Source organism: Ochotona curzoniae, unplaced genomic scaffold, assembly GCF_017591425.1.
Source record: "Ochotona curzoniae isolate NIBS_2020 unplaced genomic scaffold, NIBS_Ocur_1.0 contig_3190, whole genome shotgun sequence".
Classification (NCBI taxonomy): Eukaryota; Metazoa; Chordata; class Mammalia; order Lagomorpha; family Ochotonidae; genus Ochotona; species Ochotona curzoniae.
The window spans coordinates 3650903-3665245 of record NW_024465751.1 but is presented as its reverse complement, the minus strand read 5'-3'; the positions used below and the strand labels follow the sequence as shown (position 1 = coordinate 3665245).

The following is a 14343-nucleotide window of genomic DNA, read 5'->3' as shown; positions in this document are numbered from 1 at the left end:
TGGACATGGCTGCAGTCTCCCTTGGAATTGGTGTGGACTGGGGCTGGGGAGTGCCAGATTGGGCTAGGTTGCAGCACCCACTGATACTCATGAGAGACAGAGTAGATATAGAACAGGCTGGTCTCGGCTTCCACTGAACCATGTAAGTACTGTGACTGGGAGTGGGCCAGGTATGGTTGGGTTGTAACTCCCAAGAGTAATAACTGCAATGGGTGTAGGCTAGCTGGGTAATGACACTGTATCTGCCAGGTCAGGAGGCAGACTAAATACACCCAGGTCAAGGACCCATCAGTGTGTGCAAGATCTGCTGTGGGGAGAAGAATTGATACAGGAGCTTGGGGAACTCCCTTGTCAGGATGCAGCTCCTATAGGTGAGCACAAGAACTAAGGCAAAGAGCAGCCCAGACTATGCCAGGTTACTGTATCCACCAGCATACATGTGAGTCAGACCTGGTGCTGGGCCAGGCTGAGCCAGTTCATAACACCCACTGGTAGATCTGACAACCAAGATGGAGTGAGTGTAGGATGGGCCAGGTTGGACTGCAACTGCAGCCAGTCCACATTAGGGTTGGGGTTGGGTACTGACTGGGGTGGATTAAATTTCATCACCCACTAGCAGGAGCTGGAGCTGGGAGCAAGCTGGACTGCGCCAGGCTGCAACACCCGCTGGTGGATGCCGAGGTGAGGCGAGCCACGCCAGTCTGGGCACGATGGATACTGGGTCTGTGAGCCCCAAGGGCTGGGATTCCAGTGGGACCCAGATCTCCTGGCCAGGGTCCTTGAGCCTGCCTGCAAAAACTGATCCTCCTCAGTGCAAAAGACTGAGCAGTGGACAGGAGGCACTGATGCACATGGAGGATATGGCAGCTCACTGGGACCTGCAGAGGACATCTGGCACCATAGCACAGGAATGTGAACAGAACAAATTGGACAAGTATTCAAGCCAAATGATGATAGCAAAAACATGGGTGAATGGAGACTTCAGGTTAAGTATGTCAGCTAATGGACATGGGGAGGGCTGTTTTATCCTGGGGCCAGCAAAATCGACAGCATTTCAGAACTATCCAAACTACTTGGACAGAACCCTTGGAACATGCATACATGGAGGCCCTGGTTTGATGTTGATTGGCAGTTTCCAAACTGTGGGACATTGGGCATTTGGGAGGCTGGGTATGACTCCTCCCCTTATCTCCTCCCTTCCCTCGGAAACGGGAAGAAGAAATAGAAAATTTAGAAACAAGGATCATGATCACACTCACTTTTCACTATCCCTTAATCCTTCCACTACCCTGATCAGTTATGTAAGCATCATGAAAATAAGATCAAAACAAGAAAGGGAGGAAGGAAAGAAGGAAGGAAGGAAGGAACATGGAGTTACTTGGTTCGGGTTTGGCTTGCTGGTTAAGTTTTTGATCCCATCTTGGAGTAATTGTAATGAGCGCCTGGCTCTGACTGTCAGTGCAGGATTCCACTAAGCAGTTCTGGTGGGCAGCGGTCATGGCTTTGCTACTGGCACCCAATGGGAAACCTAATTTCTGACTCTGATTCCCTGACTGCTGCAGGCATTTGGGGAGTGAACCAACAGACGAGAGCCCTTTTTCTCTTGACCTATCTATGTGTCTTGCTCTGTGTCTTTCTCAAAAGAAGAAAACAGGAAAAAGAAAAAAGATAGATAGATCTTTGTTTGTTTGCTCTCATTTAGGTGATGGGTCAGGGAGCTCCAAGTGACCTCCTGGTGACAGGGCTCCCTGGTTGACAAGAAATCAGAGCAAATGAAAAGAAATCAACATACTCAGGTCAGAGTGGAACCAAAAGGAATTAAATTGTTCACCTTCTGGCTTAATTCCACTTTTGAGTGATGTGTTGATTATATATGTTCTCTTCTTTTGGGTCTTAGGTTCTGTATATGTAAAATGAAAACTTGGGATTTAGTGTGATTTTTAAACTTCTTTTCAGCATTAACACTTTGTTTTTAGGTACAGTTTTTACTAATTTAAAAATTTTAATTTATTTTTATTCATTTGAAGGTTAGACAGATTGGAGAGAGGGCAAGCAAGCGAGCAAGCTTTTCCCCATGTTGATGGCTTACTTCCCTAATGTCCACAACTGGTAGGGCTGGGAGAGCCCAGCACCCTATCCATGTCTCCCACTGCGTGGCAGGGATTGAAGTCATTGCACCATCACCTGCTGACTTCCAAGGACTGTGTTAGCAGGAGGCATACGTTGGGCGTGGTGCCTGGGAGTTGAACCCAGGCACTCTGGGATGGACTGCAGAAGGACAGTTAATTTGCTATACCAAATGACTATTCCTGTTAATATTATGATCTCCAGTTCCCTGGAAAATTCGGATAATAATCTCTTTCTCTGAGAGCTGTTATGAAGATCAGTTGAAACCATATTTGGAAATGCATTTTGCAAACAGTGAAGCACTCTAAAGATTTTCATTCTCATTGTTATGGTAATATTATGCGAGGGGTCAGTATAATATGAAAAGATTAGGTCTGATATCACTGTTTTCCAGACACAGACAGTTGGCACTGGAGTGCTGCTGCCATCTGAAAGGCAGTGCCTGGAGTCTACTTGGTGCACTCATTCAGGAATGGAGATCTTATCTTCCCAGAGTGCGAGAGGGGAGGCGGCTAGCTGGGAGTGGGCAGATGATGTGCCATTAATAATTCACATAAGCACATGGTGCTATTCTGCAGGGCACCCTGTCCCTGGTAACTCATCAATAAAATATGGGATTCGGTTGTTTGGGGCCCACAGCTAATCTGAAAGCCATGTTCTCATTTGGAAATGATGGCTGGCACAGGCACCAGAGAGTCAGAAAAGCCAATGGCTTGGAATAAAAATCAGGGAAGGCAGTGTGTTTCAATGCCCTTCTCTTAGGGTGTCCAGAGGGCAGGGAATGGTCTTGAAAAACAAGTCAGCACTTTTGCTGTGACCCTGAAAATATTTGCTGTTCTCTAACTTGGATAGCTCCATGGGTGGGGTCTCACAGGTGGAAGCAAGGTTGCCAAAGCCATCTGGGGAAAAATGTACAAATATAGACAAGTAAAGAAAAATTAAAGACAAAAGAAAGTACAAATGATCACTATTTTGATAAGATCACTGTGTTTTTAGTGACAACACAACCAGCAACATTTGAGTGCAGCCCAAGACCAAGCGAAGTGTTTAACCATGTCTTTGTTATCTTCATAATAGCCCTCACTGGGGGAGGAAGCCTTGTAAGCAAGGGCTCTAAATGTGTCTTAAAACTGTTGGGGGGAAGCCTGACTGTGGCAAAGCAGTCTTATTCAGAGATTGTAAGCTTGAATAGCTGATCTTACGACCTTATTACTTAAATCAGAGTTATGTTGCACTGCTTCAGACTTCCTGGGGAAGTGAAGTGGGTACCATAGTCCTGAAATTTGAGAATGTCAGCAACCCAAAGCATGATGACTTCCTTTATGACCCCTAGGAAACAGGTGAAGAAGGCCAGGTACACTGAGTGTGTACCATTTGCTCAACCACTTCTAAATGGTAGAGATGGGGGAAGAGTTTGATGCCTTTTCCGGGATCCTACATCAGGTTTATGACTTATGCAACTTTCTAAAAATGGCTTGACATTTCAAGTCCTTTTGACAAATGAACAGACCCCAAAAAAGTATGCAAATGGAAGCACACTCTAAATTTCAGAAAGATCATTTGCAGATTGTACCAGGCCCTTGAATAGCCAGTGTGCTGGATCTCTTTGTTCTCTCGCCCAAGGTGTGGGGAGAGTGCACACCTGCTGGTGCTGATGGAGGGATGGGCCTGGAAGGCAGGATGTCAGTGCTTTGGAGTCAGGTGACTTAGTACAAAGCCAAATACCCACTTGGTGGAGATTCTTGGTGTTTTCATGAAGAGCCTCAGCACCATCCTGCACCCATTCTCCTCTCATTGATACGTCCCAGGTACTGGATAGGGTGTCCACCTCCTCCACCTGTTTTATCTCAAGGCTCGGCTGTACTGATTTGATAACCATCCTGTTGTCATCCCCAAATGGCAGCAGTCACAGTCTTCAGGCCTCCTACCTTAGCTGCTGCCCAGTTATCCTGCCTAGTACCACCTTCTGATTCTTGTCCAGGGATTTTGTCCTGAATCTTAGTTTCGGAGCTAAACCAAAATCTGTCCCTGTAGACTCCCTCCTGGAGCTATATTCGTTTGTCTGCTCACTGATGTCTCTGCTGAACATTGTCCTGTATGCTGGAGTGGACCACAGCTTGGTGACCTGTAGCAAGCTTTGTCTGCCCCTCAGACACTGTGCTTTCACGGGTGGACTGTCTTAATTGAGTCAGCCTCTTTGCAGTGTTATCTGTAAAATTTCTGACTGACTTGAACTCAGCTCCCCCTCTGAATCTGGGCAGGTTATCATAAGTCCAACACTGTTGCAGTACTTTCCACTTGACATCTTATCTACACTCTGTTTTTTTGGATGCAAAAAGGGGTTCTGAGAATGAAAGGCATTCCAAGAATGGCTCAAAGTTCAAGGTCATCCTGAATCCTAATTCCTTCTTCGTGCATCTGTAGAATACGATTTCACTCTAGCACAGGGATCTCAGATAGGTTGCCAGCTTATCTATTGTAGATTTATTACTTGGACTCACTCCTACTCCTTTTCTCTTTTTTAGTGGTCTGACAGTCACAGTCAAGAATTTAGAGGATGATTGGGATTCCACTGTCTGTGCTCCATGCCTTAACTTACGAGAATAACTGAGTGTTGCTAAACTCAGACTTTGGGCTTAGACAGATGCTGGATCTTAATTCTAGTGATAAAGACAAAGCCCAGGAAGAACCCATTTCCCAAGCTGCCTCTCAGAAATCACGTAAACAGCTTGCTGGGCAGGTGTCTCAAACTATTCGAGGTCCTGAAATCTTGTATGGAAGAGCACTGCCAGATATCCAATAGGATGTGAAGAAGTTTGCCTGCCACTGTGCCTGGCCACTAAGCCTGAGAGTTACTTATCATAGCAGTTGGCTTTTATTCAGCAATATAGTTCTGACACTAGTGTTATGTGACTTTGGGCAATTCCATTAATTTTTATGAACTTTACCATCTATATGAAATTTCCCTTGCAGCCTTAGGGTTGTGAGAGGGCAGCTTAGGATAAAATCTTCCCAGGAGACGGTCAGCTTGCTTACAGTAGTTAAATGACCTGTTGATTTTCTAATTGTTCTTTCAAGATACCTGGACTGAGCTCATGGTAGGGATTTTGCATTTGCTACTTTTTCTGTTTGGGTTATTTTTCTCTTTAATTCTATGTGTTGCTCCAGTTAAGGCAGCATCCCTGTCCTCCTGCTTTTTATCCCAAAAGTCCTACTTAACTTCCTTTACTGCATGTACTGCTGTCCGCAAGTAGATTTACATATTGGTTTGTAAGTACAGTGTCTGTTGTCTGTCAACTAGAGCGTCCTGTGTGGGAAGCACTTCTGCTGGGCTTTCTCTGGAACATGCAGGGGGTCAACCCTTGCCATTGGTAAGTGCCCTGGTTGAATAAATGGGCAGGTGTTGGGAGGATTACATGCGGTCATTAGGTAAAGACTCTGGCACTTGGTCTAGCATGACAAATGCTTAAAACATGGTGATTTGGCAGATGTTGCAATGTAGCTGGCTGGGTCTCCACTTGGGATATACGCATCCTCTGTTAGGGTTCCATTTAGACGCCTGGCTATTCTTGTCTAGCCTTTCAGTAATGCACCCGACAAAGGAATGAATGATGAGCCACGTATTCGGGTTCGTGTCACCACCGTGAATAACTAAGATGGAGCTCCTAGATCCTGGCTTTGGCCTAGCTCTGCCCTGGATATTGTGGCCATTGGGGAGTAGATCAATGAATAGTCTCTATCTCTCTCTGTCTGTCCTTCTACATTCAATAAACTAATAAGTCTTTAAAGAAGCAGAGTTTGTCATTGAATATCCCATTGTACTGAGGCTTTGCATGTGTCTTGTTCCCACTTAACTAACGGGCTCTCAGAGTCGTAAGTTGCTCTTATGTATATTGTGTCTCAAAGCGTCTTGTATATGAGAGGTGGTCCATCAGTGTGGCGGAAGATGACTTGATCTGGTGCATTCAAAGACCAATGAAAACATCTGTGTTCTAAAAAAAATTAAACCTTTTTATTAGTATATTTATTTTATATATAAAAGAAATAAAAAAAAAAAGAAACACAAAGAAAATGCATTTATGGCAAATCCGACTTGTCATTGCCTTCGACTTGGGCTCCAGGCTCTGACCCAGTGGGTGTCAGCAAAGTCCTCCGGTTGTAATGGCCTTTGATGATCCCTGTATTGTTATTCTCATTGAGTAGCTGCTTCTGCCTTTGCCTGTTGAGTGACTGGACAAGGCCTAGGACGACTGCGGCCAACGAGTACTGTCCAGGTAGTCTTCTTGGGGGCAAGATGAATGGGTTGGGTTGGACTCGTCCCAGGAGAAAGTATGTTTTGATTTTCCCTTCCTGTTCACTGATGCCTTTCACGTAGATCTCCCCTCGGTAATCAAAAGCAAATCCTTGGTCCTTTAGGATGAGATAGGTCTCTTCTGGCACTTGGATCCGCCCGCTAACCCCCGTGCTGTCCATTCGGCTGGCCAGATTCACAGTTTTGCCCCAAATGTCATACTGTGGTTTCTTAGCGCCGATCACACCAGCTACCACAGAGCCATGGCTGATGCCTATGGGTGAACCAGAGGAGCAAGAAATAAGAGACAGAAGAGGAACAGACAGGGCCTGTCAGGCATGCATGTAGTACAGGTTGGGTGAGATAGTGATGAATGAGGTTGAGAAATTAGACACCAAGCAGATAGGAGATGCCCTGGTATGCGATCTTAAGGAGCAGTGGTTTGATCTTATAGATAAAGGCGCTCCAGTAGATGTTTAACTGATGTATAACTGGATGTATAACTGTAGATGTATAACTGTAGATGTATAACTGGATCTAATGGGCACATCCTAAAGTCTTCCCCTCCCACAGCAGTCAGGGGACCATGAGGGCACTGGGAGCTCAGCCTCAGAAAGGCTTCCGTGTGCACACTGGATACAGTTACAACCCACGGATTGGGCAAATGGTGCTGAACACCTGCATTACCAAAGACAAAAGGAGGTACCCAAGTCCTCATTCTGGCCAGTCGCTTCCCACTCTTCCCTTTGTTGCGTCTTCCAGCTCAGACACTCACTTCCTCCCAACTGCAAAGTTTGGTAAATGCTTCTGAAGATATTTGAAACAAGCACAGACTTCTCTAGAAGTAACATTTCACTAAACACGTTAGAAGGCATGTGTGTCTCGTTCTTAAGTTTCTTCATTCTACTGTCACTGGACTTGGCATTGGGAATAGAACAAGGATAAAGTCCTACCCTTGAGGATTTTACATCCTAATGAGAAGAGAAGGAAAGTAATAAAGAAAAAAATCAATCGGGTTAAAGGGGCAGGCAAAGATGAGGGAGGTACATTTTGGAGTAGAGTGATTTATGAGAGATTAGAAGAAAGTACTGGGCTTGGGCACGCAGAGGTCTGGATAAGGTCATTCTAGTTAGAGGCAGGAGTACCACAGGGGAGAATTCACTTATCTGTGTGTATGCGCACACTCTCACACACACACACACACACACACACACACACACACACACACACACACACAACACAAAAGTTTGCAAAACAGACTGGAATATGTGGGAATCACAATCACACTTCAAAATTCCAGAGAACCTTTTGAACCATTGTCTCATTTTCTGAACAGTGCTTTAAATGTTTAGAAATTTATTTAATTTTAAGACAAAGGGAAGGAATGGAGGGAAAGAAAGAGAGAATCCGTCTGTTGACTCACTCCCCAAATGGCCACAACATCCGTGGTTAGATTTGGCCAGGCTGAAGCCAGGAGCTAGAAACTCAGTTATGGTCTCATGCACGGGTGTCAAGGGCTCAATGACTTTAACAGCCACCCTCTCTCCCAGGGTATGCAATGGTAGGAGGCTGGATTTAGGATTCAGGCTGGATTCAGGGATCTCGCCTCTAATGCAGGAGGCAAGATCCCTTCGTGGTGTCTTAATCACTGTGCCAAATGCCTCCCTGTGATTTTTTTTTTTTTGATTATCATGTTGTTTCTTGGAAGAAGGAAGGTAAAATGGAAGAAGGAAGGTAAAATGTAACAGCCAGCTCACACAGGAGGCAACAGAATTACGAAGTTTAAAGGACCAGAGATACAGAGCTGCTTACAACAGGCCCAGAACATAAACAGAGACGCTCAATCCAGTTGAGAAATTGATTTTCTCACCTCAGAGATCGATGAAACTACAGCAGCCTTATAACAGATCATGCCAACAGTTGGCCCTGATGTCAGCATCATTTCAGAATTTGCTCAGAATAGAGCGCTCTGTTCAGGGTTAAGGATAACGTTTTATTCCTGGTTCAATTGTGCAGTTAGTGATTTCAGAAGGGACATGCAGGGTCGATGGGAGTCATGGGAACAAGCCCTGAACATCCCATCCAAAGATCAAAAAGCATTAAAAGAATAACTTCTTTTATGGCAGACAACAAAGGCCCGCAGCATTCCTCAGGTCTGACAAGGCATTCACGGATGCTTCCTGATCCTGATTTTCTTGAAGGCGTCTATGGGAGAACCAAATAGAGTAACATGCCACAAGAGCCAGAGGACAGCAGCGCCTGCTGTTTTAAAGTGCTCCAGGCAGCCATAACGTCCTTGTCCCACAGTCACAGGATTGCAGAGGTGCTGCTGCCCTGCCCGCTGGGCTGCGTGGCCTCAGGATAATTACTGCCTATTTCTAGGCCTGTGTGTGTGTGGTCATCTACACAGTGAGTGTGCTGACCAGGTCAGGGGCTTTCAGATTGCACGGAGGCAGGAGGAGTTGGTGAACCACACGGCTCAGAAAAGATGATTCATTTGCAATGGCCGGTGTATTGCCTCCTTACACAAAAATGTCTGTAAGCCCAAAAGAGGGAGAGCCGTATGGCTGAGCTAGGTGCTGACTTTCCTGGGCCGCATATAGCAGCTACCACCCTCAATTGCACAATCCTTAGAACAATCCCTGGGCCGTCAGAAGAAAGTGACACAGAAGTCAGATGGGAAAGATTGGTTGGTCAGGACCTTGTGTGATGGAAGGCTGCTGGACAGGTCAGCTGGAAGACAGGTAGGTACCCAGTGTCTAGTGTTTCCTAAAGACCGACAGCTCTGTTTTTCTGTACACTCCTCAGTGTCCTCGTCTCTCTAGCATCTTGCTTGAGGGGAAGCGCAGGAAGGCCTGAGCTGACTCTGTCCGTTTTCTTAGCAGGGCCATACCACACCTATTACATTTTGTAGGAAAATACTCCCTGCATTAATGTCCTGGACATGGAAAGGGCTGAGGCAGCCAGGCCAGCAGACCCCACAAGCTGCCCCTTACCAGTTGACCAGCTGCTACTCACCAATCCGGAGTTCAAAATTATTGAATGAATGCTTGTTGATCTCCTGTATGCTTTCAGTCAGGGCAAGAGAGAAGTCGGCCAGGGCACACAAATGTCCCCACTTGTCTTCACATTGCTGGAACAAATAGGAGAGAGGATTCACTAAATGTGGGCATCAGTTGATGGCAAGAGTTTTGTGTTCCAGCCTTACCTGCACATCTCTCAACAGGAAATGACGTTGTATGTTGGCTTCTGTACACTGAACTCATGGGCATCCCAGAAACATGGGATTGCATGAGATTTTCTTTCAGGATTTGTAAGTGTGGGCCACCATCTTCCTTCTCCTCACTGCACTTATCTGCACCCATGAGTCCTGAGTGTGCTCATTGATTTGCACGCATCTGTGTCAATGTGTTACGCCTTTATGTGCAGCTTTGCCAAGCTAGGAACCATGCCTATACCCTGTGACACACTCAGAGTGTCTGTCTAAGGGATGATTCCCATGAACCTTTGGTCTCAGATTCCTGGGTAAGGGCAGGGTAAGCTTCTGTGCCTCCCGGAACCCCAGTTTCCAAATCTACAAAATGGTAATCAAGATACTTGCCCTGTCTACTAACAGGAACTGAATGAGATTGCATGTGCCAGAGAAACACTCCTGTTTCAGTGAAAGACCAGTTAGCAGATAGTCTCATCTTTACCTAGAATATTCAACATTGCCCATTTAGTTTGAAAGGAGCAATAGACACAATACAAATAAATGGGCATGGCTATGATCCAGTACAGATTTATTTACAAAGCCAGTTGGGGGCATACTTCTATGACCCCATAATTATGTGCCCATGCATGTGCCACATTACCAGTGTGACTTCCTTCCCAGGAATTCACTCCATGGGTATTTATAGAATTTTGGTTAGAAAGAAAGTACAGGAGAAAGGAGATAAAATCAATGAGGATTTCATCTCCCTAATGAACTCAGACTCACACTCACTTCGCATTCAGGGTGTATGAGATGATAAGCTTTGTGTGGGCGCATGGCATTATCCCAGGCAATTCATGAATTAGCTGTCCCTATGTAACACAATGCCTGGGACAGAGTCAACACTCCCAAGGTCAGAGTGGATTGCTATTGCTGCATACAACTGTTAAAGGCAAAAACAAAAATGAGAAAAGAGGCTAGCATATGGCATCAGAAGCATTCATATCTGATCCATTACTAGGGTATTGATTGGCCCTGATTTTGGCCCAGTGAAGCAAGAATAAAGCTCAGAACCAAACCCAAACATTTGTCAAGCAAGTGGCATGTCTTTGTCCAGCAGTCTCTACCTGCCTCAGAGCAGATACACATCACACAGCTATTGGGATCCACGTTTGCAGATTCTCCTCACATTCCTCAAGCCTCCTGGTGACGGAGGCATCATCATCTCCAGCGACAAGACAGCAAGCCCCTGGTAAAAGCTGTGTCCAATTTCTAGGGGTCTCTTACCTGTTTTTCTGGAGACAGGCCTGACACGGCCATGTAGGTGCTGCCAATGGTCTTGATCTTTTCAATGTCCTGGAACCGGTCTTCGCCAAGCAACTGAAACAGACACAGGCAGTGGGTTAGACCTTGGGTGGCCTCCTTGAGGAGGCTCGTGCCTTCTGTTACAGGCCTGTGGTTCACCATGAAGATCTAACTCCAGTGGTCTAGCATCCTCAGGGTGGCAGCTTTTCTGTCTGAGGATGGTACATTCATAAATGTATGTTTATTGAGTACCCGCTCGATGTCAGAAGCCATAGCCTTTAAGGAGATTTGTACCCATGAATCTTTGAAATAAGCAAAGCTATTTGATTAGCTTTGTAATCACAGATATTTCCAAATGCATCCATGCCTCATTGTGGCTTTGCCTTCACCAAGCACTCTGGATCCTGTGGCTCTCACTTCCCTGCTGCACTGTTAGCCTTCTGCTCCTCTTGCTCTCACCTCCTGTCTCCCAGACCGTGCCCAGCACACCCATTCCCTTGGAGGTCAGCCAGTAGCTCCACTCTGTGCTAACCCCTCCCATGGCTTCCTGTTCCATTTAGGCCAAGGTCAGTCTTTACTGTGACCTTTTCCTCTTGGATCACCTACGGCTTGCCATGACCTACTTCTTGTATTGTCCATTTGTCTACTTTGCTACGGCCCCACAGGAACCAGCTAGTTCTGCTGTCTCAGGACCCTGCATGTGTTATTCCCCAAGCTTGACAACTCTTCCTGAGACAACTGCCCACTTTCCTCCATCACTCCAGGTCTTCTCTGAATTCCGCCTGCTCTGGTGGTCTTTTTGGCCACTGCCTCTAAATGGAACACAGTATCTCATCCTCACAAACATGCTTTTCATCTCCTCTCTTCATTTCCTATCATCTTTTCCTGACTTTGTTTTTTCACTGTCACCAAACTCAGTGGGCTGTATGATTCCTAGGGCAGGCACCCCTGCATGCTGTGTACAGTGCTCAGCACCCAGACAGAGCCGAGAGAGACAGCGCACTCTTCAGTGTTTGATCAGGGTCCCATGTGTATGGTCTCATTTAACCACAATGAACTCAGCACGGGCCCTGTTTTCAAACACAGTCCTGCAGGCTTAGAGCTTCAACATGAATTTTGGGAGGGGCTATCATTCAGTTCATGGCCCAAAGGTCAGTCTGAAGTATTATTTATTTTTTATTTTATTTATTTAACTTGAAAGTCATCATGATCTGAGGGAAGGGAAATGAAGCGAGAAAAATCTTCCATCTGCTGTTTCACTCTCCAAATGGCTGTATTGGCCAGGGTTGGGCTGTTCCAAAGTCAGCCACCAGGAGCTTTGGGGTCTGCCACCTGGCTGCAGGGTTCCAAGAAGTTGAGTGATCCTCTACTGCTTTCCCAGGGCAGTAGCAGGGAGCTGGATGGCAAGCGGAGCAGCTGGGACATGAACCAGCGCTCATTTGGAATGCCAGTCTGCAGGCTGAGGACAAGGCTCCTGAAGTATTTTATGATCTTTGTATTTATGATGTAATGACCAGGATTTGTTTCATTTTCAGATGAGTAAACTGAGCTACACAGATGATTGAAGAATTTGCTTAAGGGCATGGAGTGAGAAATAATTGAGTTAGATTATTTCAAAGCTCCCCCTCCAGATATTATTCAATTAAAAAATCCCAATGTAGCTTATATTTTCAAGATCTAAATGAAAAATTTAAAGAGCTTAAAATGCAGGCCAGGAGAGGTGATGAATTTATCCATTGGGGCCTGATGTAAGAGCTCTCCTTGAGTCTATTTTGTAGATGAGCCGATAAGGATTCGACACGACAGAATGATACGTCCTGAGGCCCCAGCGTGAGACAGGGGAGGAAGGACCAGCTACAGAAAACACAGGGCTGGTGCAAAATGAGATGTGGAAACCTTTAAAAATTATACAGTGGTGATGGCAGACTAGCAAGCCAAGTGGAAGTCCCTGATATGGCTGCACAAGTCACACACCCATGACACTGGCCTTGAGCAGATGAACTCCATTCAGAGCAAAATCTAAATTCTGGCCTCTCATCACCCATTGTGCATGGGGATATGCATGCAATCTCTTCACCTTCCATCAGTGCTGTGATAACTGAGTGAGGTCATGTCAACCCGGTGATAGACACCCCGGTCAGGGGATAGGTGGGCTGTTTTTGGACTATCTTGCTTTAGCCAAGATAATGTGGTAAGTTTTTGCTTTGGAGGAACTCTTCTGGAAATGTGCAGAGCACAGGCAGGTGCTTTTGTGACTTGCTGTGTGTATATGTATCTTGACTGGCAGGGGAGGTAGTCTACTCATTATTTTATTACTCTAAGTAAAATGAAGCTCCTCTTCTGATCTTACTGAGGTCCTGCAAATTGTGACTGTGGTATCCCATTTTCAGTCTTGGGTGTCTGGCATTTGTCCTCAGACACCACATCATATTCGGTCTTTCAGCACAGTCCTGGGCTATTATTGTTTTAGCTGGAAGATCGTTGGATAGCCCCCATCTCTGCCTGCTCGCAGCTGCACATCTGTAGTTTTCAGCTGGCCATGAGCTGACAGGAGCCTGTAGGGACTGGGGACTCTTTTCCATCTTGCCTTCTCTTAAGAATGGTTTGGTAATCATTCTTAATGATTTCAGACCCAGGCAGAGTTGCCTTCTCCAATACGTTCAACATGGAGGTAGCAAAAGGTTTCATTATTTTATTTACTATCCTTGCAGAAAATTCACTCAGGGTCTTGCGTCAACCTCTTGATTAATTCATGAGTGGGCGTGGGGACCTGAGATGGTAGCAGGCCCTTTGACAGCCTTTTTTCAGACTAGGGCAATGGGGTGAGTAGCTTGGTGTTGGCTTGGTGCACACAGGCTTGGAGAGCGTGCTCTGTGAATGTGCCGCTTTCCTCTGGGCTGAGAAACGATTTTGCAGGAGTTCAGTTTCCCGTGAAAATAATAGCAGCAAGAATAGCAGCCTTACTGAAGCAAGCACCAAGTGTCTAGCTGGAGCTCAGCCAGGAATAATCCAGAAGACCTATCTTGATCCCAAGAAAGAAGGCCTGTCTGATGACTTCAGCACCCACAAGGGAAAGCTAAGTGTTTGGAACTGGCAAGTCAAGGTATCTTTTTACTTTTCCCATTGGCTACATGCCCTTCCACCCTTCTTCCTCACCTGCCTTCTTCCACTTTCCTTCCCTTTCCTCCTCCTTTCTTCCTCCTTCTCATCTCCACCTCCACCTCTCCCTCTTTTCTGTAAGACAAGCTGTTGGACCAGTTCCTTTATTTCCAACTGCCCTCTGCAAACACTTAACTACATCACTGGAGCACTAATCTGCTCAGCTTGGGGAAAGCTGTCGTTTCCATAGTCTGATCCATTGGGATACGAGTATAGATCCAACTCTATTACAATTTAAGAAGACACGAGTGAGCGCTGTTGAGTTTCT

The 14343-nt window shown here is 45.9% G+C and overlaps 1 protein-coding gene across 4 annotated transcripts in view; it reads right to left on the bottom strand.

Annotated features, from left to right (window-relative positions):
• Positions 1–6115: 6115 nt before the first annotated feature.
• Positions 6116–14343, bottom strand: part of ADCY8 (adenylate cyclase 8) — a 216540-nt gene continuing 208312 nt past the window's right edge. For all 4 annotated transcript variants that reach the window (XM_040979449.1, XM_040979450.1, XM_040979452.1 and 1 more), the window contains 3 exons: positions 10899–10991; positions 9437–9551; positions 6116–6692 (listed from right to left, as the gene is read on the bottom strand). In XM_040979449.1, the coding sequence (XP_040835383.1) occupies positions 6205–6692; positions 9437–9551; positions 10899–10991 (696 nt within the window). In that variant the 3' untranslated portion in view covers positions 6116–6204. The remainder of the gene's footprint in view (positions 6693–9436; positions 9552–10898; positions 10992–14343) is intronic.